The sequence below is a fragment of the Astyanax mexicanus genome, chromosome 2 (assembly GCF_023375975.1).
Source record: "Astyanax mexicanus isolate ESR-SI-001 chromosome 2, AstMex3_surface, whole genome shotgun sequence".
Lineage (NCBI taxonomy): Eukaryota > Metazoa > Chordata > Actinopteri > Characiformes > Acestrorhamphidae > Astyanax > Astyanax mexicanus.
In genome coordinates, this window is record NC_064409.1 from 33,713,649 (window position 1) to 33,741,338 (window position 27,690).

General features: G+C 37.7%; 1 protein-coding gene across 2 annotated transcripts; it reads right to left on the minus strand.

The window, feature by feature from the left end:
• Positions 1–659: 659 nt before the first annotated feature.
• On the minus strand, positions 660–27,690 carry cntn1b (contactin 1b). Of its 2 annotated transcripts, none has more exons than XM_022671399.2 (24): positions 27,624–27,690; positions 20,984–21,065; positions 20,809–20,850; positions 20,096–20,222; positions 18,499–18,680; positions 18,258–18,353; positions 16,715–16,921; positions 15,291–15,390; positions 14,951–15,132; positions 13,780–13,904; positions 12,338–12,455; positions 12,055–12,205; positions 11,195–11,322; positions 10,907–11,079; positions 9,543–9,666; positions 9,092–9,259; positions 8,633–8,782; positions 8,064–8,134; positions 7,720–7,951; positions 6,308–6,420; positions 5,193–5,382; positions 4,617–4,732; positions 2,825–2,981; positions 660–1,466 (listed from the first exon to the last, which is right to left on the minus strand). In XM_022671399.2, the coding sequence occupies exons 2-24, from the start codon at positions 21,054–21,056 to the stop codon at positions 1,384–1,386; spliced, it is 3,108 nt and encodes a 1,035-aa protein (XP_022527120.2). In that variant the 5' UTR covers positions 21,057–21,065; positions 27,624–27,690; the 3' UTR covers positions 660–1,383. The 2 variants fall into 2 exon arrangements, with proteins under 2 accessions (XP_022527120.2, XP_007245085.3); XM_007245023.4 differs by lacking the exon at positions 27,624–27,690 and adding an exon at positions 27,485–27,581.

The window sequence follows — 27,690 nt, forward strand, 5'->3', positions numbered from 1 at the left end:
CTTCGACTGCTTGTCTTTAGCAAACTGTTTGCGGGCTTTCTTGTGTGCCAGCTTCAGAAGAGGCTTTCTTCTAGGACAAATCCATGCAGACAGAGTTGTTCTGAGCATTGCAGGTTGGGCTCCCACGTATTTAAGCTCTGCAACAATGCTGGCACCACTCATGCATCTATTTTTTACAGCCAACCTCTGGATATTGCACTGAACCCTGAGGAGGAATCTTTTTATAGCTTACGCTGTCTTTGTGGAGAGCAGCAATTTTGTTTCTCAAATCTTCTTGCCATTAGGTGCCATGTTGAATATCAGTTGGCCTGCTTGCCATTCACACCTGAGACCTTGTCTTATATACTGTAATCAACTAGTTTTTAAAATATTTTTGGCTGGATTTTCCATTAAGCACTGGCAAATAACTGTAAACTTAAAGTCTTTAGCAACTTTTTTTTTTTTTTCGTAAGAATAATTTTAATGTTTAGCTGGATTGCAGTCAACTCAGGTGTGACATCTTTCCCAGCTTCAACATCCAAATTTTAAAGTTAATAAATAAATACATAAATAAATCAATTAAGCCAAGAAAATTATTCAATGCTAAATGTGTATATTGTGAATTCAGAGCTGAAGATTAGTGTTTAGTAGAGGAAATCTAGCAGCAGACACTTCAAACCCAATTTCTTTCATTCTGAATACAAACTTTAATGAGGAGCTTTATACAGGTTGTGCTGCATGGATTTTAATACATCATCTTATTTAAGTGTGACATGAAGAAAATTGCACTTTCAAAACTAGAACTGCATGGACAAAAGTGTGATGTGGTGAGTAGCATAGTCTCTAATGTGTAGTCTACCTAGCAGCATGTGCAGCCAAAAATATAGCATCTGTGTTCACACAATGTCAAGGTATCTGAACTAGAGCCAATTACCTAATAGAGGAAAACCTTTACTCCCTGCAATTACCTTGCATTTACACATTCTTATAAAAAAAACAGAAAACTACAACTTAAATGGCTGTTTAAGCAGCTAAAGCATTGACGACAGGGTAAAGTTCTTTACATTTCCATAAAGTTCTTTAAATTTCCATGTTGAAGAATATATCATCATCTCAAGCCAACAACAGAATAAAAAAATAAATAAATACATGAAAATAGGTCAAAAAAAAAAATTCACAACAAAATACAAAGACACGAGTTAATGTTCTTATATATGAACATGAATCATATGGCTTTATCTCTTACTCTAATGAAACGAGTGTGCCTGTAAAGAAATTGAGGTGAATGGTGGATGAAATTTCATAAGGCGAACCAAACAAATCGCACCTCCATTTGCAGAACAGTGGGGTAGTGGTTTTAGATTATACAGTCCATTTGACCCAGGTGGGTAAAGAATGGCCTCACTACAGGCCAAGGTTCATCCAGGACAACACCAGCAGCAGCAGAGAGACAGCACAGAGAGACTGAGGGCCCAATGCAGCTCGACCTGTTAACACACCACAACAGATAACAGTCAGTGAATAGAACCAAAACAGAGCAGGCCACTCAGTCAGGTTAATGTAACAGGTCAATCCACCTTACTTTGCATACATTAGTTTAAGAGCTAATTTATGAGTGCTGGGGCATAGGGTGTAGCAGGTAAACTTCACAGCACACCAGCTTTAGCACAGCTTCAGAGCCGAACACCTGTTTCTCTGAGTCAGGATGTTCAGGTGCTGGTTTATCCTCTATAAAATGGTACGAGCAGATGTATGGGCCCTTGGTTGTAGTGTTAAATTTACCCACAGCTCCTCTTCTGTGGAAAGTGGTGGATATATATTTTTGTCACAATAAATCAACAATGGTTAACTATCTGAGTATAATCTATCAATTATTACTTAATTAATTGTTATAATTTATTTTAATATATTGTGGATGCAACATATATCAGGCCTATACATGCCTACTGGTATATTAAGGCCACTGGAAAAAAAATCAGCTAACTTTGCAACAAATATGTAAAAAAAAACCAAAAAAAAAAAACAAAGATATAGATAGGCATTCCTGGTCAAATATTGCAATAATGCAGATTTTTTAACTTTTATATTTTATTACACAATTAACGAAAATGTATTTATTTAACGTACGTGTACAAAGAACTATGGACATGGAACGTTTAAGTTTTTTTTTTATTTATTTTTTTTTTCGGACATTATGTTTCACCAGTTTCACCAAGACATTTTAGTAATTTGTTAGTATTAAAACCAAAAAAACAAATGCAAAGTGCTTTCATTCAGCCTAACAGCTTACACATTTGAATGCATTTTTTTTTTGTGTTGCCTAATTTCTGCATTTGTTTCCCCACTACAGGACTACAAGTTTGTTGTGGTTTGCACAGTTCTATTGAAGTTTATGTAACAGGTATGTGCCAAACTGGAACCTGTGGATCACATATTAGGCAGATGAGCACAGAGAGCAAGAGCTTACCTGTGAAAGGGTTAAAACTTTGTCTTTTTGTCTTTATTAACCCCAAAACACCTACTGATGTGCAGGCTTGTTTGAACCCTTGAAGGTCTTAGCAGTTCTGAGTGAGCAGCTCTTAATTCTTCCAATAAAACCTTTATAAATGCTTACTCTGTGGTATATCTTTAGTAATAATGTATTTTTAAATATTTTAAAACAGCAGACCATTGGCTTTAAATTTACATTATACTGGTGGCTATACAAGGATTATAGATCCACTGTTAATACTTGTTTCTTTCAAAATTAATAGTTTAGAGAGGTACACACAATAGATATATTTCATATTTGTAAAAAAATATGGAAACTTTTTAGAAGTTGCAGAAATTAGCAGCGCTGTCTCACCTTGCACTCGTATCTGAGATATAGGGCCGTCTCCTCCCTCACAGCGAGCCCGGATCTCCACCAGATAATCACCTGTCTCAGGCATAGGGAAGTCGATGTAGTGCCTGCCGGTGGTGTACAGTTTCCCATAACGCTCTCCTTCCTTCCTAAACAAGATCTTCACAGACAAAAAAAAAGCTTATATCCCAATGACTGGGAAAAAATATATACACCACACTTTTTCTAGTTTAACTGTTCAATGCCTGTGTAACAGACTGATGTGGACTGAGCATCGAGACGTGCAGGAATTTTTATGCCGGGTGGCACAGGGTGGCACAGAGGCTTAGTGGTTAGCACGTTTGCCTCCCAGTGCCGAGTTCTTGGGTTCAAGTCCCTATCTGGGTGAAGTTTCCATACTCTCCCTGTGTCTGCATGGGTTTCAGGTTGGAGATCTGAGAACTCTAAAATATATGTATATGTGTATGTGAGTGTTAATGTATGTATGACTGTGTGCCCAGATATGGATTGACACTGTGAGCTGGGTAATTGCTGTAGTGCCCGATGCAGTCCTCTAGGTTGGAGGGTTGTTTCCGGTTGAGAGTACGCTGTGCGCTATTAGCTGCTGCTTCTCACTGGTGTGTGAATGAGTGCTGAGTATGAATGGTTGTGTGTAATGTGTGTAATACGTGTAAATTGTAAAGCATCTTTGAGTTTCTAGAAAAGCGCTACATAAGTGCTACATAACTTTATTCATTCATTTATGCCGGCCTCATCTTTTTTCTTAATTTTGGGATTCTATAGTCAAATAAAATCAGTGCTTATAGAAACTGCAGATGTAGCCTCAGTGCTTCAGCCTGTAAGTGGTCTCAGTTGCCCTGATATTTCTAAGTATATTTTCATGGCGTTTTTTGGCAGGACTTGAAATGTGTGATTCTAATACTTGAATATTCTGGCTCTGGCTGCATGTTTAGGGTCATTGTCTGGCTGGAAGGTGAACTTTCTTCCCAATTATAAGTCTTTTGCAGCCTCCAACAGGTTTTATTCCAGGTTTGCCTTGTATTAAGCTCCATCCAACTTTCCATCAACTCTGACTTTAGCATAACGCTGCCACCCCCATGTTTCACAGTGGGGATGGTGTGAACAGCAGTATTACGTTTCCGCCACACAAAGCAATTTGCATTTAGGCCAAAAAGTTCAATTTTGGTCTCATCTGTCCACAGCACCTTCTTTCACATGTTTGCTGTGTCCCTTACACGGCTTAAGGCACATTCAAATGACACTTCTTATGTCGTTCTTTCAACAATGGTTTTGTTTATGCCACTCTTCCATAAAGGCCAAATTTGTGGAGTCCTTAACATGTGGACAGATTCTCCCACCTGAGAAGTGGATTTCTGCAGCTCCTCCAGAGTGACCATGGGCCTCTTGGCTGCTTTTCTGACCAGTGCTCTCCTTGCTCGATCTGTCAGTTTTGGTGGGCGGCCATGTCTAGGCAGTTGTAGGACACTTTTTAAATTTTGGGATGATGGATTGAACAATGTTTCTTTGGATGCTCAAAAAGACACGTTTTTATAACTTAACCCTGCCTTAAGCTTCTCTACTACTTTATCTCTAACCTGTCTGCACAATGCTGTTTGTTCACACTTTTTACTTTTTATTTTATAAAATGGTCTATCACTTAAAATCTAAAAAAAAAAAAAAAACATTTATGTTTGTAGTTTGTATATATTGTGAAAAAACATGTATGAATACTTTTGCAAGACACTGTAGATAACTGGTAGACACATCTGTCGCCTCAAATATACAAAACACCTACCTTGTAACCCTCTACATAAGACTCATTCCAGTAGTTGTAGATATGGTCCCAGTAGATGTACAGCCATTTGCGTGTAAAGCTGACGTACTTGTACACTCTGAGACGGCGACTTGGAGCTGTAAAGTTTAATTTAAAGATGCACATTGAGTTATGTATTGAGACATTTTGCTCATTTATACATTATATAAATGATAATTACTATTGAGGAATCTGCTAAATGTAACACACCTTTCTTGCAGCTATAAAATAACTTCCTTACCATTATCTTCAATAGCAACACCTTAATGAGAGGTTCTCATTCCTTACAGGTGTCAGATTGTACCCAGTATTCATGCTCATGCTGTTCTCAACAAAGCAGTGAAACTGACCTAGTTATAGTATGGTGTGTGTGTAGCATTGTCACGAATGTAAATCTGACCACCTTATGCATGACTACAGAATAGCTAACACAAACTATATCCACAGACAGTCTACTGCTTATAAGGTGGACCTATAAGGTGAACAAAGCATCTGAAGTGTGTGTTCTTAAAAAAATATCCTTATATTTCTATATTTTTCATGTAGTGTTGGTCTTACGTGGTCTTCTGGTGAACATCTCGCAGTGCTCACTGGGTGGACCGAGTCCAGCTCCATTGTAGGCCCGCACCTCTATTAAATAATGCGAGTCTGTCCGCATGTTCTCCAGACGAGTTTGGTTGACAGAACCATGCACCAGAACGCGGGACGCTGCAGCCTCGTTGTCGTCGTATTTTCTCCAGTATCGAACCTGGACAATTATTACAATCACTTATTACAGCTTCATAGAAATTACTACTGCCACTGTTGTAATACAACAATATACAGTCAAGACCGTAAATGTTACCCCTAAAATTGTTTCATAAAGTATCTCCCAGAAAATGATTGCAATATACTATTGCTATATTTTTTTATTATGCACGTATATTTCCTGTGTGTGTATTGGTACAACACAAAAAAAATTGACATAATTTCACACAAAACTCAAAATTATTGGCACCTTTTCAAAACTGTGGTTAAAATAACTTTGTTTCAAGCATGTGATGCTCTTTAAAACTCATCTCTGGCAAGTAACCATATAAAAATCACATTTGAAATCAGATAAAATGGAGAGAATTGTGCCACACTAAGCACTGAGAACAGAAAGAGGAGAAGAGAACTGTCTAAAGACTTGAGAACCAAAATTGTCGATGAATGTTACAGATTCATCTCCAGAGAACATCTTGATGTTTCTTTGTCCAAGCTGCACAACATAACCAAGAAGTTTACAACCCATGCCCCTGTAGTTAATCTCTGTGGACGTGGACAAATGAGAAAAGCTGATGGAAGGTTGCAATGGATTATAGCCCGAATGGTGGATAAGCAGCCTCAATCAAGTTCCAAATTAATTCAAGCCGTCCTGCAGGCTCAGGGTGCATCAGTGTCAGCATGAACCATCCATTTAAATATATTTAAATGCTATAGCATAAGACCCAGGAGGACCTAACTGCCAGAATGTATGCTGTAAGCTGAAACTCTTAGAGGCGAACAGATCTAAATTCCATTAAACACCTGTAGAGAGATCTTATGTGTTTCAATACACACAAAGGAAACAAACATGTATAACAAAACGTGTGTGATTGCAATCATTTTCTTTTGGGGTTCTACAGAAAATACAGCACTAGTTAAAGATTTACCTGATAGCCATCCACCCAGTGTGGAGGAACTTGATAGACAGGTACCCACCATACCAGAGCTTCTGTAGAGGTGACCTGACGGGCATACACATCCAGAGGTGCCTCAGTGGGTGCTGTGCAGAAAGGCCACAGGGGTAAAACCTAGATTATTATATGTTGTTATACTAACGAATGTCAAAACAATTATCTGTATAATAGTGAAACAATAATTAAACAATTGCCTGTACAGAATACACATCTTAAGTAAAAACATTTAAATAATTTACATGACGTTAAGAGCAAAGAGCATTGCAGTGTTTACCTATTTAAATAATGTTTGCATGTAATGAATATTACAAAAATCTGTTGATTTGGCCACTTCTAACATTTTCACTATCTATCTGGTGTTTCAGACTAATAATGGTCTGTTTCATTTCCATTGAGAACTCCTTTGATCGCATGGTTCACAGCAACAATTACCAAATGCAAATACCACAAGTGGAATCAGCTTCAGACCTTTTACCTGCCTAACTGAAGAGGGATTTATAAGAGAATAGCCCATGGAGCTCATAAAATATCAGAAATGAGGAGGCTTTGTCGATAAATTTTCAATTCTATTTCATATGGTATTTTTGTTCAACCACCTGAATTAAACCTAAAATGTCATGACATTTACTGATTATTTTTAAAATCAAGTGAACACTGGATGTTAATCTACACAGATTTGTCAACTGAAAACTGTTTTTTGGGCGAGTAAAACGCTTCCGGTTTTCCATTATTTTACTGTAAGCTTAGATTTTCAGATTTCCACTAAGGCTAGCCAGACAGAGCTACACTGAGGAACTTTAAATGTTCCGCTAAGCCACTGCGATATTAGCTAGCGGTTCGTCCCACATAGCTTGTTTACCACAGTACACGAGCAGGCTACAGTCTGATATACTCACTAATGCTTAGCCTGGCTACTGGGTAATGCTAATGCTGCTCCAGCAGTGCTAGCCGGGGTTAGCAGCCTACAAGCCCATAATACTCACCTCTGAATGTCAAAAGAGCTAACTAGCGCTTAGCGCAGATAGCGGGTAATGCTAATACTGTCTCAAGTCTCGGTCCTGGAGAAACTAAACTACAGAACAAAACTATAACACTTTACTTTAGCGGAGTGACTTTACTGCTCATTACACACTGACTGGTAAAACTCATACATAAGAAGCACAGAATTACAAGGCACCCTGTTTTAAATAATTTAAAGGTTTAAGAGCTTACATGGTTAACCATTTACTCCATTTATAAATAAATACACTTTTACATCTGGCACTAGCATGTTAACTTCATGAACATACAGTTTAAATACCCCACCATAAATTTTAATTGGTGCATCTTTTTTAATCTAGCTTTTAATTACTGTGCTCCATCAGAAGCCAGGGCTGCTATCTCACCGCTCTCAGATGAGAACACCACTTTGGTCAGGCTGTACGGTCCCTCTCCTTTGATATTGTAGCTCTTCACTTTGACCTGGATTTCAGTGTTGGGGATGATGTTATCCTTGTATACGTAACGTCTGGACTCGGGGTCTGCAACAGTCGACCACTTCCACTCTTTGTCCTCGTGGGGTTTGAAGAATACTACATAGCCAAACTTTTTACCGAAGAAGTATTGGGGCTTCACTGGCTGTGAAAACAAAGGATAACATAGTTCAGAGTGGTTAATGGCATACCAACAAAAAAATAATAATAATACATGGGTCATAATTTAGTTTATGCATAATGATAGGAACACCTACAGTCCAGGTGACGATGAGCTCCCCATTTAAGCTCATATAGCCATCTACATCAGTGGGAGCCATGTTAGGAACTAAAAGGAGAAAAGTATAGTATTACAGCTCTGGACAAAAACAAGATACCACTTAAAAATTATGAGTTTCTTTGATTTTACCAAATTGAAAACCTCTGGAATATAATCAAGAGGAAGATGGATGATCACAAGCCATCAAACCAAGCTGAACTGCTTGTATTTTTGCAGCAGAAGTGGCATAAAGTTATCCAAAAGTTTAAAAACTAGCTATAATCATGCTTTTAAAGGCTTTAGTGTCAGTCCTGACATTGTCTGTCTGCCTGCCTGACACTAGTTTACTTACTAAAGACTCTACTTCCCAGGATGCACCTGCCTCTAACCTCCCGGACATGCCTGATAATGTGAAGCTTCGGTACTTTTTTGTGTATTTGTTTTTGCAAAAAACATGCATCTCTTTTTATGATTAACCTTAACTTTATCAAGTACAAACTACATTCAGTTCACACCCATTAAAGCTTTGTCCACAGAATTCACTGTATTATTAATGAAGGCACTTACTGGCATCCCAGGTTTTGATTTTAATGGAGGGCAGGCTGCTATGCCCTGGCCCCAGCTCGTTGATAGCATACACACGAAATTCATACTCCATCCACGGATACAGATCAAGGATTTCTGCAGCCTCGGCTTTCCCATCCAAGAAAACAGGAGCTGAACAGAGAAACACATGCCTCTTACCAATTAATTATATAATAATTAATAAATTATACATTTTATTTGACTGAATGCAGGTGTTGCAAAAATATTTTCACAAAAATTGCTTTGTAATACAAATTCTACAAATTCTAAGTACTAAGTTCAGTTTTGGCTTGGATAGTAATCTACATTTTGTTCTTTTTAATATCTATGTAACTTTTTTTTTATCTCTGGGTTAATCTAAATCTCAAAGCTTTGCTTTAGGTTTAGGTTTTGGGTTAAATGTGTGTTCTGTGAATGTTGCCCCCCCTCTAGTGGACTCACAGGTGACTGCAGTCTTCCAATCCTCTGGGTCCAGAGCGTAGAAGTCTCTTGTTTGTACCACATGCTGAATTAGAGGGCTGCCATGATCCGATCCCAGACTCCACACCAGTTTTACTGACGTGTCTTTGATTTCCTCCACACGCACACCACCTGGAGGACCTGGCCTACCTGATAAAGCAGAAATGCATCCTGTATTAAGTGCAATCACCAAATGCATTTGTGGTTCTGTGTTTAGCGTAACAATAAGATTTTAGTGATTTCTTCTCTATTATAGGTTACATCACAAAGCTTTTAATCACTAAGCAGAAATAGTACTTTCATATCATTATGAACACATTTTATTTTTTACGTTTATGAATACTATTCTTATACTGAAACAGGATAACAACCATTTGTAACTTTGTTTCTTTATTCCATTCATTCCTAATAGAGCTTGACCATTAAGACTAACCTATGACAAAAATGTTTGCAGATGCAGTGACATTGTCAACGATGGTCTGTGCTGTGCAAGAGTACTCCCCCGCATGGGCGACCTGAATGTTTTTAATCAGCAGGTTTCCACTGTTCTCTTCACCCTGTGTATGAATGCACAAATACAACATTTAAGTTTCTTTACATTTTAGTTGACAATTGTTTAACATTTAAAATTAGTGGCTCATTGTTTTGGATTGATTGTTTTAGCATCCTCCTTTTAAAGCCTCTTTAACAAACTGTGTCACACTGGTTAGCCTTACTTTGACTTCCACAGTTCCCCTGAACTGCCATTTTGTCATTAAGGTCATTTTGAACAGAATAGATTGTGAGCAGCATCATCTTTCTAGCATCAATTTGTTCAATTTTAAGCATAATGTTTGAAACAGGAAATTATTATTTTGTATTCTAACAATTCCTAGTGAATTCTCAACCTGCCTAAACAATCAATCAATTAATGAGTCACATAGTTTTATAGTTTTACACCTGTAAGGCTGACCAAATATTTGCACAACCCAAAATTATCCTTTTTTATGTTTAACAGAGATCCTGTTGACTTATTTTCACTTCAAACACCAACTGAATATATAATTTATCCAGGGCTGCCCAGATCCTTCCTGTTTAAGAAGAATGTTCACAGCACGCAATAAAACATGTGACTGATTAGAAGCTGCAGATCTGCAATACTGTTTTCTGTGATAATGAGACTCGATCAAAATTATCACTAAACACAAACAAGCAGGAAATATTAAACAAGAAATATACAGCTCTGGGACAAAATAAGAGACCATTTAAAAAAGAGTTTCTTTGATTTTACCAAATTGGAAACCTCTGGAATATAATCAAGAGGAAGATGGATGATCACAAGCCATCAAACCAAGCTGAAGTGCTTGAATTTTTGCAATAGGAGTGGCATAAAATCCAAAAGCAGTGTGTAAGACTGGTGAAGGAGAACATGCCAAGATGCATGAAAACTGTGATTAAAAACCAGGTTTATTCCACCAAATGTTGATTTCTGAACTTTTAAAACTTTATGAATATGAACTTGTTTTCTTTGTGTTTGTTTGAGGTTTGAAAGCTCTGCATTTTTTTTTGTTATTTCAGCCATTTCTCATTTTCTGTAAATAAATGCTCTAAATGACAATATTTTTATTTGGAATTTGGGAGAAATGTTGTCTGTAGTTTATAGAATAAAACAACAACGTTCATTTTACTCAAACATATACCTATAAATAGAAAAATCAGGAAAATTGATTCAGAAATAGAAATGGTCAATTTTTTTTTTCCAGTGCTGTATATTTTTTTTCCTGCCACTCAATATAAATTTTTATTACTGAATCTTACCAACATCAGTTCATAGTGCTCAAAGTCAATGTCGAAGTTGATGATGTAAGAATTCACTATCCAGATGAAAGTGATGTCTAGACTGGGGTCGTATGAAGCCGAGCACTGAAGCACGGTCGACTCGCCCACTGTGACCTCCACATCTGAAGGGGCTTCTGTGATCTTAGTAGCCTCTGCGATACGGACACACACATGCAGAGTTAACATGTACAAAATACTATATTACACATCCACAAGAGAGGTGTTTTAGGCTGTTTGGGTTAAATGTTTAGGAAGGCTCTCACTAACCAGTGATGCTGAGGGTTCCTGTGCTGTTAGACTTGCCGCGGTCGTTCTCAGCATAACATGTGTATGCGCCCTCATCGCTCTTTGTCACATTTAAGATCTCGAGACTTCCGTCATCCCAGATAAGCATACTATCATTTGACACAAAAAAGTAACAGGTTAGGTTTCTTTATTATACGATCGTATTGCATTTTTATAATCTATTTATATATTTTCATACTGCATTTTTAGAATGATTACATAGTATGTACAGTATTTTAAATGTATTCTATGTGTTAATAGCTGTCAATATTCAATCTTGTACACTTCACAGTGTGGACTACTCACTACTTGTCACACCTTAGCCTATGTCTGTCTTGTGTTTTTCCGATTCTGTCCTGGGGGCTGTTTCACGAAGCGAGCTAACTCAGTAAGCCAAGCTTTTTAAGACGAGTTTTGCTCATTTTGCTCAACTTCGGTTCAACGAAAGAGGCTAGACTTAAGCATCGTTTAGTTACGTTTAGTTAGTTTAGTTTTGTATTATTAGCGGTATGTTTAAACAATCATAGTCTAGCCTAAGTCTATCTGTTTCTTCTTTTCTCAGTTTTGTTTTATGTATACAGGTTTGTTTTTCGTAGTTACGTCTTTGTAGTTTAGTTTGCTTTGTCTTGTTTATAATTGTTTTGTATTTCCCGTGTTTGCTTTTTGTTTAGTTTTTGTTTATCTTGTTTGTTTAAATTAAATGATAATACCTGGACTTACATCCATTCCTTCATCGGTGACACTACTAGTCCACACTGTGCCTATTGTTATAGTGAATAGGTCTATAGTTCAGCATTTATACTCCTTACTCATTAATCGATGTGGATATAAATCAAACATACCGAGATGAATTAGACAGCAGTTCAGAGCCACGTTTCCAAATAAACCTGGGTTTAGGAGCTGCTCTCGGTTTACACTCAATGACCACACGACCATTTTCAGCCCCCAGTAGAATTTTCTTCACCGGATTGTATATAAACGTAGGTGCACAAGCTGGAAAGAGGGCATTAAAACATTATTAAAAAGCAATTTTGTTATACATATCTATCTCATGCATTACAAGAACCATATTTTATACAAAGAATATGTGAAGAACATCTTCAAGATGTGTGCGGAGGTACTCACAGACCACTCGTAGTTCTGCACTGGCGTAAATGGTTCCCCAGGTGTTCTCAGCAATGCACTGATACATGCCAGAATCTTCAAATGTGAGACTGGAGAACTTTAGCTCTCCTTTTCCGTACTAGAAATGAAAAACAATTCAATAAAACTTTGTGACTGATATACTGACAAACAAAAGGGATAAACAAAAGGAGGAAAAATACATATCTAAATGCAATGATGTGAGGTAGAGTATCTTTAAGGCTATGTATTGAACATTGCCACCATCTTGAAAGCCAATGGAAAGGGGGTCATGTAGCATATAAATATAAGAAGACCATATTTTTCTCAGAAATTGTCTCAATCAGAAAAAGGGGATTTTTAGGATAAAAAGGTTTTTTTTTTAGACGTTTTGTCCTGGTTTTCATCGCTCTATATCTCTTTCCTGATGGCAAAGACTTGGAAAAGAGGATAGCTGGGGTGTGAAGAGTCATTTAAAATGTCCAAAGCTTTCTTGCGGCATCTGTCGGTATAAATCTGTTCCAGGGTGAAAAGGTTGCAGCCTACTGTAATGTAAGCACACTCTTGATGGAGCATTGATAGAAAGCCAGTAGCAGTTTTTGAGGGAGACAGTTCTTCCTGAGAAGAGTCTTTGCTTCACCTTTCTCAGCAGCTCTTTGGTGTTGGTGCTCCAGGATAGGTTGTCCTCCAGCTCCATGCCAAGAAACCTGAACACTGGTCATCCTCTAATAGTTTCTACTGCAGCTGGATCTTGAAGGAATGCAACTTATTGGTATGAATAATCCGTACAAGGGATGACTAGCTGACATCACATTCTGCTGCGAGACCTCGCAATCTGGGTCATTGAGTTATTCACAAAGACTGCCAAAAGGTTGGGGTTTCTTTGTCATTAGTGGTCTTTGGACAGCAACTACGTGACTTGTCGTCCACAGTCCTATTTTCTCTGAACTTGGGTATGGGGGAAACAACAGTGCTGTGTGAACCTGTGGTCTTTCTAGGTGTTGGTTATTGATTGATTTAATATGGCAGCTGACATGGACATCAGAATCATCTAAATTCTCTCTTCTTTCACTAATGCCATCTTCAGTTACCTCTAATGAACATTGATTTGTACTTTCTGTGTTGATGAATTTAGAACCACAAGAGATATTGCAAATCTGATTGCAGACACAGCCTAAAAGATAGCCCCCCTACCCATTACTTAAATGCTACAAATAAAATGATGCTGTAGAATAAACTCTTTTTGCTCCATAAAGGCTTTAACAGTTTAAAGAGACTTCACTTGATGTAATGGTTCTTTACCAATTTAAACAATATTCATACATAATTAAAGATTTCTAAAAACACAGCTGTTCATGAAATCAAAAGTCATTCTTCTATGGCATTGCTTAAAGAAGCACTGATATATTCCAGTAACTTTCACAACAAAATAGTAGTTTACTTACTGAGTAACCATCCTTCAACCACCGTATCCATGGTAACGGCTTTCCCACAGCAGTGCATGATAGTGTAAGCTCACTGCCGACATCTTTCTCAGTGTCGTTAATGTGCTCCGCCCACTCTGGAGCACCTGGTCAGGTATACAATAACAAGAATGAGAGAATTACACTTTTTTAGTGTATATTACCTAATAAGATCAATAGCAAAGTGAGACACACCAAGTAGTAAACAGGAGCTGGTCTGTAAACTGAATTTAATATGTTTAACATATGTTGACAAGAAAATCCCAAGGGGTCCGTCTTAACATAACTCAACTGAAGTTTCTCCCCATTAACCCTAGTAAGGTACAAATGCGGTACTTAATGCAATACTGCGTACCCTACGACGTACCCTATGCCGTAGCTTGAAGCACACCTTTCCTGAAATTATAACTACGCGTCGCAGAAAGCCACAGCTGTGATTGGTCCGCCAGGCCTCGCATTCCCGCCCACACATTCCTGTCTTTTTAGTTTAAACTGCAGAGTGGCGCAGAATCGATGATTTGCGCACACAGAAGTATAAACACGCTCCACTGCGTAGCCCTCCCTCTATGGATACGCGTAGAGTGCGGTGTAGGTTTGATAAAGAAATATTGTCAGACTGTTCATTGCTATCTTGGCAATGCAGTTACACACACACAGACACAAGGACACACAGCAGAGCACAAAACCAACTTTTGCATCAACAATAAACAGAACACAAAATAAAATAACATTGCTGTTCCTGTAAATGACCTGCTCGGGTACCTTCACAGCATGAACAAGCAGGTCAGTTTCCCCTAAGAAGTGCAGAAGTGCTAAAATACCAATGGCTCTTAAAGGAAATAGCAAGTGACACTCTGATTATGCCCAAAACACACCCATGATTAATTAAGAGCATTAGTATGTGCCTTTTACGTGTTACAAATACATATTTTCCCACTGTTACTATAGAAAAGACATACATTGCTAAAATAGGGCCCTTTGTATCCTCAATCTGGTCTTATGATGTTTCACTGGTTGTAACTAATGTAAAAATAGGAAATAATGCATATTACACCACAACAGTGTGGTGTAATAAGATTTTTTTTCTAAGGCTTTACTAAATACAGTCCAAATCAGAACAATTTACACAAGAAAAGTATAATACGAACTTTACCCTCCACATAAAGCCACTGGCGGTACCAGTCCATGCCTCTGACGTTAAGGGCCTCACACTCATAGCTGCCCTCGTCTTCATACTGCACATTGATAAGGTGCAGCAGTGCTCCATTCATGCTGACCTCGTAGTTGGGTGGCAGGTCTGCATCCAGCTTTCTCCAGCGGATGTGTGGGAGCGGACTAGATGTTGAAGTTAGAACCAGCACAACACAGTGTGAATGAGCTTTGAATGTCTCATGTCAACATTTTAGCAATAAATAATTGTTTGAGTACTAATATTTGACATTAACATTCAATCCTCTGCATCATGCTGCCTGTATCTGATGTTGATAGCTTACTTTCCCAGGGCAAAGCACTCAAGTGTAACATTCTGCGCCACCAGCGCATACGTCTTAGGAAATCTGACTCGGATGTCTGCAGGATATCGCTTTACTTCCTCTGAAAGAAGACAGAGTTCAAAAAGTTAAGTTTACACTCTACAAGGTTTACACACATCCCATTTTAATCCCTGCTTGGAGAACTTTGAACCTTGAGTGAGCAGATACTAAAAAGTACTTGATTTAAGGTACCAGGTATCATATTGCGGAATACCAGTGGGACAAGAAGAAATATACATATACCATACAGTGGAAAAAAACATCAAATATAGACAAAAGTATTGGGACAATGTTTTCTTCTGAAATCACGGGTATTACAAAATGTTTATCATGCTTTATCCTGCTTGCCTGCATTCAGCAACAAGAGTTTATGTAAGGTCAGGGTGTTGGATGATCACCTCCTCAACCTCTCAATCTCCTCCTCAATCATTCCAGAGAACACAGTTCCCCTGCCACTGAGTTGTACATCTGGGTTGGCAATGGATGCAGCTTTTTATTACAATTTTTTCAACCCCAATTTTAATGAATTTGGGATGTTGTGTAAAACAAATAAAAAGAGAGTATGATGATTTGCAAATCCTTTCTGACTTATATTTAACTGAATACACTACAAAAACATATATTTATTGGTTAGTTTGATAAACTTTTGTTGTTTTTTTGCAAATATTCACTTATTTTTTTAATTTAAATGATTCATGATTTCCAAAAAGAATCTGAAATGTGGACTCGTCAGAACACAGGACACTTTTCTACTTTGCGTCAGTTCATCTCAGATGAGCTCGGGCTCAGAAAAGCCGGCTGCGTTTCTGGGTGTTGTTTATATTTGGCTTACTCTTTGCATGGCAGAGTTTTAACTTGTACTTGTAGATTGGAGAAACAAACTGTGTTTACTGATGATGATGTTCTAAAGTGTTCCTGATCCCATGGCTGATATCTGTTACAGAATGATGTGGGTTTTTAATGCAGTGCCACCTGAAGGATAGAAGGTCACTTGCAGAGATTTCACCAGATTTTCTTATGTACTGTACATGATGAAATCCATAAATCTCTTGCAATTGCACTTTGAGAAACATTGTTCTGAAACTATTGCACTATTTGCTCATGTAATTGTCTACAAAGTGGCGAACCTCGTCCCATCCTTGCATCCTTTTAGGAAAGCTCCCTTTACATCCAATCATGACATGCAAACAAACAATTATGTATTAAAATCCTCATAACCTCATGTGAACTATTGTATCAAGTTGCTGTATCAAGACTAGTTTGACAACTTGACAACAAATGATAACATGGGCTTCACTCAAATTAAATATATTTATGAGTTTAAGATATCTTTTTATTAATTCTTATATCATTAGTGGACTTATTATACATAGACACATACTTACTCTCTACCTGTGGCACCAGAGGAATGGGGGTACTGAAGACACTCTTGCCAATGGTGGGGCTGGACACAAAGCAGGAGTAGTTGCCGATATCGGAAGCCTCGACTTTAGCAATGTAGAGGTTTCCAGTGGTCTGAGACACAAAGCGCCTCTGGTCAGGGATGATAAAATTGGGGAAATCATTATAGATCCATCGGTACATCACCTCAGCTAAAAAAGAGACAAAAGAAGAAAGAGAGTGATGAAAAAGAAACACTAGAATCACAGTATCACACCATTCAATGTGCATCAGTAGACTCTAAAATAAATGTTAAAAATAAAGGTTTTAGGTTTTACAAAATACAATATACAGTGTCATGAAAGAAAGTATTTTAACTATACAGATTTCTTTGTGCATTAATGTTTTGTCATACACATATATTTCAGATTATCAAACAAACTTTAATATCAAAAAAAACTTTTTAAATTATGTTTTAATTTATTAAAGGGGAAAGCTGAACTTTGATTAAGCACATTTTTTTTGGAAAGCTGAGTTTAATTTCACTATCCAAAACCATGCCTGATGACTACCAAACCTGTATAATCAAGAAATCACTTAATTAGAACCTGTCTGACAACATGAAGCAGCTAAAAGATCTCAAAAACAACACTTTATGCCCCGATCTGACGGAAATCAAAAACAGGTCAGAAAAGTCATTGACATCTATTAGTCTGGAAAAGATTATTTCTTAGTATTAGTAATTAGTAATTTATAAGGCTTTGGGACCCCATCGAGCCACAGCAAGAGCTTCTATTTACAGATGGAGATAACAAGGAACACTGGTGATCCCTCTCAGGAGTGACTGACCTGCCGAAATTACTCAAAAAGGGCATGGATAACTCATCCAGGAGATCACAAAAAGAACCCAGAACAACATTCAAAAAACAACAGCAGGTCCACCTCTAAATGGCTCAAAAACAAAACAAAATGAAGGTTTTGGGGTGCCCTAGTCATGTGTGGCTGGCTTAAAACAATTCTGAAAAGAGTGCCAAAATTCCTCCACAGAGATGTGAAAGACTCATTGCCAGTTATCAGTAAAGCTTAGTTGCCAAAGTTGCTTCCAAGGGTGGCACAACCAAGGTATTAGGTTTAGGGAGCAAGTACTTTTTCACACAGGGCCAGATTGGTTTGAATAAATTATTTCCCTGAATAAATGAAATTATCATTTAAAATTGCTTTTTTTCTTTGATTTTAAAATTCTGTAGGGAGCACATACTTTTTCATGCCACTGTAAATTATTTTAGGCTGGTCATGATCACATTATATGGACTTTTATGGACATAACCGCAATTATTTATGATGACTTTAATTTTACCAAATATGTTTACTTTAGAATAAGAGCACATTGACTTGAATGAGCCAGAGTGTTGAATTTGTTGAAAAGCAGTGTTTTTATTTCTGTATCATATTTCAAACATGATTAATCTAGCAATAAACATTTATTTTTCTAATAAAACATTTTTAATCAGTGTTGGTTAAATACAGTCCTAAAGGAAAAACTCTTACCTGGATAGCGAGAGGGCGGGGCACAAAGTAGAACAGCCCCCTGTCCTTCTTTAACATACACAGCCTCCCTTTCATCAGTAGGAAACTGGTCCAGATCTGAGAACAGAGAAACACAAACATGAACCTGCCGTTCTAGTAGTCCTATCTAGTGAATTTCAACATTGGAATGCCAGAATAAGGATGTAATGTTAAATGTTAATTTAACTGTAACAAGATTGAATCAAATACATCAATCACTTACATCCAAATTTGACAGTAGCCTCTTTGCTGATGGTGGTGCCATAAATGTTCTTGGCCACACAGACATATTTCCCAGCATGCTTGCTCTTATCAGGGTTAGTGATGACCAGGTTTCCTCCCACTAAACTGTAGTGCTCATCTGGCTGCTCCAACAGCTTTATCTCCCAGTTATTATGCCACCACCTGCAAACATACTACCACTTTAAACACATTCATATACACAGAACATGTAGCAACAAAAGTACTACAGTATATAAAGTACGATAGTAGAACTTCGGCTTGCGACACAGTGAATGAATCATAAATGAAAGTCAATAAATGTGCACACTGATTTTGACAAAAAGCCTCACTGTAAAAAGGGATTAAAACTGATCAGGGATTGGTTCCCCAAAAGGCTCCCAAAAGATGATTTCTAGATGGTTGAGCGAGCTTCCCACTGTGTACTGTCTTTCCATATTAAGATAGATAATCTTAGTTCTAAGATGGTTTTGAAACCTGGGCCCAGATTTTTTGAGGCTTCAATTTATGTATTCTTCTGCCCATATCAGATCCAAAACCCTGATGATGACCTACCAAAGTAAAAATGGACCAGGCCCTCTGTACTTGATGTCAATAGTCAAAAACAAATCTGTACCAAGAGCTCTTTGAAATTTCACTACATCCAGACATTTTGCAGTGGAATGAACATTTATAGGAGGTCTGAACTGAGTCACAGAATCATCAAAACAACCTTTTTTTTTTTTATAAAGCTTCATTTGTTTTTCCGAAAATTGTATGGTGATATGCTTTTCCAAAAAAAAAGGGCTCATCTGTTTTTAGGAAGTTATTTCGTGTCTGCAGGTTAGGGGTGTGAATCACAGGGAATCCCACGATTCCATATTATCACAATGTATTGCCCACTACATTGTAATATCATGATACTGTGATTCTGCAATACAATTCTGTGATATCGCAATACCAAGAATTATATATTTATTGGTGTCAGTTTTACCAAATTTGATATCAAAAATGAAACGATGTACTACAAAGTGCATAGCTTAGCTTGCTCATGTCTCTTTAACACACATATACTGACTGCAACACTACCAAGTGTGGCATTATTACAATGTTGTAAAATAGCAATAAACTACAATGCTTTAGAACAGTTCTGCTGCTGTTTAAATGTATTGCAAATAAAAATGGTATGATACAGTATATCACTGTATCGATATTTTGTCCCACCCCTACTGCAGTCAGCCTGAATTTTTGGGGAAGTTACATAAGGGCCTTTATTTTTTTTTTTCATGGCCAAGACATGGAGACAGCTTTTCTCCTTTTAAATCATGTCTATATTGCCAGCATCACATCCAATTATTTTGTACAAAATCTTGACAAGGTGCAAATATGTTTGTTTTTTGTGTAGTTTCAGCACAAAAAAATATACCAATGTAAATACCAAATAACTTGTAACTGCCTGGAACACATTTTTGTGAGGAGTGGTACATTTTCTAAAACAATTGCACAGGGTTGATGATAGTTTTTGAGGTAAGTTATATAAATAATTTATAAAACATGGTATTATAGGACAGATGCTCATAATAGGTAGATGAACTAGTTACTTGATGTTGGCTGGTGGATTGGCGCGCACTCTGCAGTTCATGGAGATTTTGGCTTCAGGTGAATCTTCAGCGTACACTGTGTCCAGGGGCTCCTCTTCAAATATGGGCCCAAACCCTGTGGCCTCCTCTGAGATACAAAAGAAACCATTATTGTCAACAATAGCATTTTAGAGCAAGTATATCTGAGCTAAGTACTCATGTTAAAAAGGTACATTTAGAAGAACTTCAATTAAAGGGGCCATAATTGCCAAATTATGCAAAATGGGTTTATTTCTCAGTCAAAACAATCCATTCATGGAAACTAAGCTAAAGAAAGAACCTATTTCCCGTGACATAATAACACAACTTTGCATCTACATCATGCGGAGCTTTGACCAATTACTCTTTTTAAGTTATAATTATAATTAATTAAAATAAGTAGCATTTACGACTGGACACTGTTTCAAACAAGAGACAATGTAGGACAGAGATAAATAAAATATATCCGTGTTAAAAGTAGAGTAGAACTATTAGACTTTTTATTGCAACAGATAAAGGGATTTAAATATGTAATGTTAGAATGAATTCTCGTTATTTTTAGTACATATCCTCATAAAACATGTCATACATATATAGGCCTTAGGGAAAGCAATAAAACAAAGGAAAAATGGTAGCTACAGGCCTTGGAATGTTGTAATACAGTGTAACCTGGGAGCAGAAAGGATGTGACTTACTGTCAAAGATTCTGGGCTCAAAGAACCTGGGCTTGATTGCATCTACAGGACAAAGTAAACAGATGAAGTAGCAATTAGTTAAGCATTAACTGAGCACTAAACTAACATTTACAAATAAATATTTAATAAAGATATGCACAGGCACAATAGTGAACAGTGGCTGACTGACACTCACCAGCTGATAACAGCAAAGAGCAGAGGACTGACAACAGCACCACTAGAGCCGCCATGGTGAAGCCCCCACTCATCACACGGCCCTGAGGATGAGACAGCAAGAGATCCTATTAATATAATTTATCCTATTCATCCCAGTACCACAGAGCTCCATAAATCTCTGATTCAATCTATTTATCTTCAGATGATGGACAGACCCATGATATCCCAGCCTCATTACACAGTCTGCTTCCCATTTCAATCACCCATATATCCATCCATACATCCATCTACTAGAACTGTACAGAAACAGTGCCACGGTATACTTTACAGCATTTAAAGCAGCATTACGTAAGAAATGTTCATCTTCCTACATTCAGGAAATGAAATTTGCATTTTAAGACATTCATAAAGGACATAATTTATACGCACATTTCTGGACAAGCTGAGAGATACAGAACCCATATTGAAAGTGAAAGTTCTCACAAATTGCCCTGCCTGTTTCACAAAAATTCGGACATCACACTCTCCAAAAAAACAATTTCAAGGAGTAGCAGCAACCAACACCCTTACCATAAATAGCAAGTCCACAGTGTTTCGTCTCAACATTAAGACAGTGGGACAGCTATCAACTCTCAACTCTTTAGAATGTTCTATATTATCAGATTTAGAAGTCCTAAAGGTATATGAATTAATGACCCTACCTAGGAGTGGTCAGCCAACAAAGACCAACTTCTAAGCAACTGAAGGCCTCTCTCTCATTGGCTAATGTTCTCTGGGATGTGGGTAGGTCACCTCACAATAACTGTTCATTTCAGGTCCTTCCACAACATTTCAGTTGGATTCTTCTGAACAACTGAAGGCCTTTCTCACATGGCTAATGTTAAGTTCACAATCCATAATCAAGAGAACACTGAACAACAATGGTATGCGTGGCAGGGCTGCAAGGAAAAAGTCACTGCTCTCCAAAAAGAACAATACTGCTCGTCTGAAGTTTGTTAAAGATCATGTGAACAAGCCAAAAGGAATGTAATGTATATGGATGAGACCAACATAAACTGGAAAACATTATGTTTGATTAAAGGAAAACACTGCATTCCAGCATAAGAACTTTATTCCATCTGTGAAACATGGTGGTAGTAATTAGTGGTGGGTGATATGGACCTAAAATACAGTGTGAATTTTTATTTAGATAAAAACAGTAAAATTGACCCTGATGTGATAGTTAGAGATGGGTGATATGGCACGATATTTCAGGGTAAAATATTATTTGCGATATTTAAAAATGTTGGCGATAATATTGCGAACGATATTATATGGCACACCCCTAGTAGTAATATTATGATTTGGGCCGATTTTGCTGCATCTGGGCCAGGATGACTTGCCTTCATTGATGGAACAATACATTTTGAATAATATGACTAAAATGTCAGGACATCTGTCTATGAACTGAGAAGGTGGGTCATGCAGCAAGACAACGACCCTAGGCACACGAGTTGCCCTAGGAAAATAACGCTTAAAGAAACATAAAGGTAAAGTTTTGTTAAGGCCAAGTCAAATTCCTGTTGTGGAAGTACCAGAAGGGAGCAGTTAGTGTTTGTCAGGTTGCTGCAAGTGGGTTTGTGGAGGTGGACGCAAATGCAAGTTAATAACAGAAATAAACCAAACTAAACACAAAACAAGATAAATCAACAGACAGGGTTACTAGAATAAACACAGAATATACTAAGAGTGAAAACAAAGAAACAAAGCAACATTACTGATGTGAAAACCTACAAGAACCGACAAGCAAACATTAAAACGAAGGGGCTTAAAATACACACGGAGGTAACAGGAAACTGGAAACACCTGGGGCAGGTAACGAGAGGGCAGAGCTACAGATGATACGGGTAAAAGCACTAAAGACAAGGGACAGCACATGGGGGAGGAAAACAAACAGGATAATGTGAGGAAACCCACCAACATTACATTTCAGAGCTGAAGCTGTTCTGTACGAAGGAATGGGTTAAAATTCCTCCAAGTCAGTGTGCAGAACTGATCAACAGTTACAGAAAACGCTTAGTTGCAAGTATTCCTGCAAAGGGGGTTCAAACCAGATACTGAAAGCAAAGATTCACATATCTTTGCCACTCACAAATATGTGATATTGGATAATTTTTTCCTAATAAATAAATGTATAAAAAAGTATAATATTTCTGTCTCATTTGATTAACTGGGTTCTCTTTATCTACTTTTAGGAAATCTGATGATGATTGAAGCTATATTTTTTCCAAAACCTTTTTTTTTTTTTTTTTATAAGGTATACGATTCTAAAGTGTAAGATTAACTATAATAGTGACAAAATAAAACTTACCTCAGGATCTTACAGGCATTTGCACACCATGGGCAAAACAAGCAGGGTTAATGTATTTTATATCCCAAATCAAGAGTTTGAACTCCCTATCCTGATGCTAATAAATACAAGTCAATTGTAAAGCACACTCTGAGAAAACTCTGATTGATCTGCTGAGCACAAGGACAGACCATACTTTATCATTCTCAATATTTCCAGATTTCTGGTATATTGTATATAACTGAAATTTGCTATTAAATTCCAGTTTTATTAATAAAAACTGGAATATTATGCGGGAAATCATGGTAGCTGAGGGAGAGGTTGGATGTTTAAAGTTACAGAGTACAGTAAGCTATGTGACGAGCCCGGAGTAATATACATGCTATTCTCCCTATTACAAATCAGTGGGATGTGATTTTGAAGAGGCAAAATGCTACATATTGTTGCTTAAAGAAGTTAATTTCATGTTGTTGTTTTTTTTTAGCTGTAATTGGGTTTGAGGTTGCTTGCCATGGACAGATTTTGCAGCTGCTGAAAGCTGCATGGCTTTATAAGAGCATACACAGCGGGAGGCTGAGCTGTATTGTATGAAGACATGAATCATTTACCATGGTCTGATTCAACAAATTCATGCAGCATACAGTACAGTTAGCCAGAAAACACTTTAGATGTGTATAAATAAAAATAATGATGTTTACACAATGAGCACAATGCTCAGTCAGATGCACACACACATTGCAGTATCATGCAGCACCGTGGTAAATGCTTTTTTTCATTCCTGAGTGGTATTGCATGACTCTGCAGAAATGCACACATGAAGTGAGCTGCTGCAGAGAGTGCTCTAGCTGTGTTTTATCCATCAGGACAGAAGAACAGAAACACACACAGCCTGCCTGCCTCCTCTGCTAGCTAACGCCCTGCTCTGCATGCAGCCTCCTCAGCACTTTTGCTTGGACTTTAAAGGACACATGCTTCCTCCTGACTGAAACAAGGGGGAGGGGGCTCTTGGATGCTGCCTATTTGGTCTGCCTGTCGATTGGATGGCAGAAGATGCTCTTGTGCTGCATCTCATTTCTCTCTCTCTCTCTATCTTTTTTAGGCCATGGTCATTTGATCCAAGAATGCGTTCAGCCATAATCTCGTCCCGGTCTGTTGCTGCTGCCTCCACTCTGACCAGCATGCTCAGATTGAGGTCACCGTTTGCTTTAAGCTGACTGAGTAAGGGGGGGGGGCGGAGGCAAATTGTATGTTCAGATAATCTCTCAGGTCTGCCATAAACACCTACTGTACATCAACACCTCTTTATCATCAGCTTTGATCTTCAGATAGATTGAAAATACTGTACTGTGGTGAATGGTATACAATATGGAGGCACAATCAGTCAATGAGCTGTAAGGTCAATTTACTAAGAATAAAGAGGCTGTGTTGAGGTGCTGGTTATAAACTGTAGGTATACTTAATTTTTTTACATATCTTTTTGCATTGGGAAAAGGTAGATTATGTTTATTATTATTAACAATTAGTAATAATATTCCAAATACCTTACAGTGTTTTGTGGGGAACGCTGAAAAAGATGTTTCCCATTAAAAAATAAATAAAATAAATGGTCAGCTATATTAAACTATATTTAATAAGATTTTATCAATACACAATTCCCATTATACCCAATTTTATTAATATCCTATTCCTGTTATATCCCATTTTAACAGCATGCAGTTTTCATTTCAATTATATTGTAACAAATTTTTAAAAGAAGATATTATGTACAGCGCTTTAAGTAAATAAGTGCACACAATGTCACTGATGTAAAGCATCACTTTTTCCTTTAGCCAAATCCATTTTAAGCATTTAAACATGTACAGTTTACATTTTTTTTTTCTGCCACCCAGCCACCCCATGAGCACTTTATTACAATGAAAGTTTTATTTTAATGCCACATATCCCTGATTCTCCTGGAGAACTTTCTTCTTTGTACTCAATAAAGCAAAATAATATTTTTGGCATGTTCCCGCTGCTGCGCCTGCACAGATCTCCTTCACACTCAACACAACCAGCAACAAATGTCATTATTAGGGTTAAGAAAACTCCCATTCACACTGCAGTCAGTGGCTTGTCTCCTCATTAATAATGTTTTTAGGTGAATGCATTGTATCTTATGCTGCAGAAAGTAAATACCTGAGTTGACATGTTCTATTTGAACAATCAGATAATTGCACACTATTTCTAAAAAATAAAAACAGCTACTTTTGAGTTCATCACAAATGGATTGGCAATAATTACTGGTGTTTTGAGGCAAATCCAACCAAAATCATAACATCATTGTTAGTAGTGTTCAAGCTTAGCTTTGTTAGTGATACCAGCTGACAACGATGCATTACACAGTATTTTGCACATCCAGACAATACTATGAAAACATGCCCACAGATATAAGCTGAACAGTACAGGTTGTACACCTTATTTAATGAGACACAAATGGTTAATGTGTGGTAATAAACTGTATAATACTAATGCATCCATCATTGTTGTGCGGTGCAGCCATTCTTGGATTCTGAACTTGAGGTTGGTGAGGCTCTCATGACTTTCTGAGTAGGAAATACAACTTGTGGGGGCATTCTAGTTTAAACTGTCTACTTGAAACCCAAATTATTATTAAAGGAGGACTCCAGTGTGAAATGGACCTGAGGTTTAGTGAAACATGATAATGAGTACAAAATTTTGTCAAATAACCCAACCCCTTTCACCCCTAGCATTCCAAAATACAGCGATTTTACCCAATGCTCACAACAGGCTATCAGTGCTAGCAATAGGGGCATAGCATTGCTAATTTTTACACCATTAACAAGCTCAAAGTATCTCCACACTGAAATGGTAGAATTCTGAGAGTCCTGACATTTAAATCGAGGCACTAAGAACTTTGTAATTGCCTAAAAAAGATAAGTCATCTGACGAGCACAAATGAATAGGTAGGATAGGGGAATAGATTGCAACATGTATTCAGTGGTAACAGATGAATTCCAGCTGTTGTGAAAAAAATATCTCTATAATATTCATGCGTTTGTTCCCTTATTCTGCCAATTTGTTTGTGCTCGTTAGTTGAATTACTGTGACTTAAATTCAAGATGGCGGTACTTTGTGTGTAAACAATGCCTTTTTAAATGTCAGGGCTCTCAGAATTCTACCAATGAAGTATGGAGCTAGTTTGAGCTTGTTAATGGTGTAAAAATAGCTGTATATCGATGTGCTGGGGTGAACAGAGGTGGGCTATTCATCAAAAGTTTGTACTTTACTTCACTGCAAGCCCATTTCACACCAGATTTCACCTTTAGCTCACAAATGTTTGTTTCAGAGGTAAATGCTTAGTTTAAAATCAAATAAACACTGAATTTAAATATTAAAAGTACACAGCTGATTTAACATGACTCTAAATTGACGACACTAATGGTGTTATAAGCCAGGTAGACTACATTCAGCTACACTAGACCAAATTAAGTCATATAAAACAGTTCAGTCATGGTTGTGTTCAGACAGCTGCATGCAGTGATACTGCAAAATATACAGTTAAACTGTAAAGTCTTGATTGTGTAGCTGTAGATAACAGACAACCACACACAACTCACACAGTTCCTCTCCTGCTCCATTCTAACACCAAGGTCACATCCACTCATGAAGTCACCTCTTATATAAAATCGTTTTTTTATTATTAATATTTTAATATATTGAATATCTCAAGGACAGCAGAGAGACATGACACAGCTATCTACAGCAGCAGCAGCAGCCCCACCTCTCAGGATGAGAGTCAGTCTAAACTGGTGCGTCACTGGCTCTCACTGAGTCCTCTCTCATCACTGCTGCGGGTTAACCATAACTGTCCATACTGTCCGGTTAAAAAACACACACACAGCCACGTTTCTGACTAATAACAAATACAAACACCATCCTCCTCCTCCTCCTCACACACCGAGCACACAGCCTGACATCACCCCTCACACACACACACCGGACCGCGCCGGAGTTCTGCATTGCGGTAAACTCTCTCTCTCTCTCTCTCTCTCTCTCTTTCATACCACACTAACTTTTTCATGGCTATTAGTATATTTTTGAGCTTTCTCTCACACACACACACACACACACACACACACACACACACACACACACACACACACTGTGGTAAAGACAGAATACATAGCCTACCTGCAGCGAGGGTTTAATCGCCGGCCGGTCTCTCTCTCTCTCTCTCTCTCTCTCTCTCTCTCTCTCTCTCTCTCCTCTCTCTCTCTCTCTCTCTCTCTCTCTCTCTCTCTCTCTCTCTCTCTCTCTCTTCTCGACTCACCTGCTCGGGCCGTCGCCTGGACCCTCAGCGAGCTCCTATTGAACAAGAATGAACTAGCTCGTGCTCC

Excerpts from the sequence above, each read along its gene's own strand:
- cntn1b (XM_022671399.2), bottom strand. The coding sequence starts at position 21,056 with ATGAGTGGGGGCTTCACCATGGCGGCTCTAGTGGTGCTGTTGTCAGTC. Across the intron at positions 20,223-20,808 it reads TGAGCCCAGAATCTTTGACA|AGGAGGCCACAGGGTTTGGG; the intron begins GTAAGTCACATC and ends TTTGTATCTCAG. Across the intron at positions 7,952-8,063 it reads AGCTCATCGTCACCTGGACT|CCAGTGAAGCCCCAATACTT; the intron begins GTAGGTGTTCCT and ends TTGTTTTCACAG.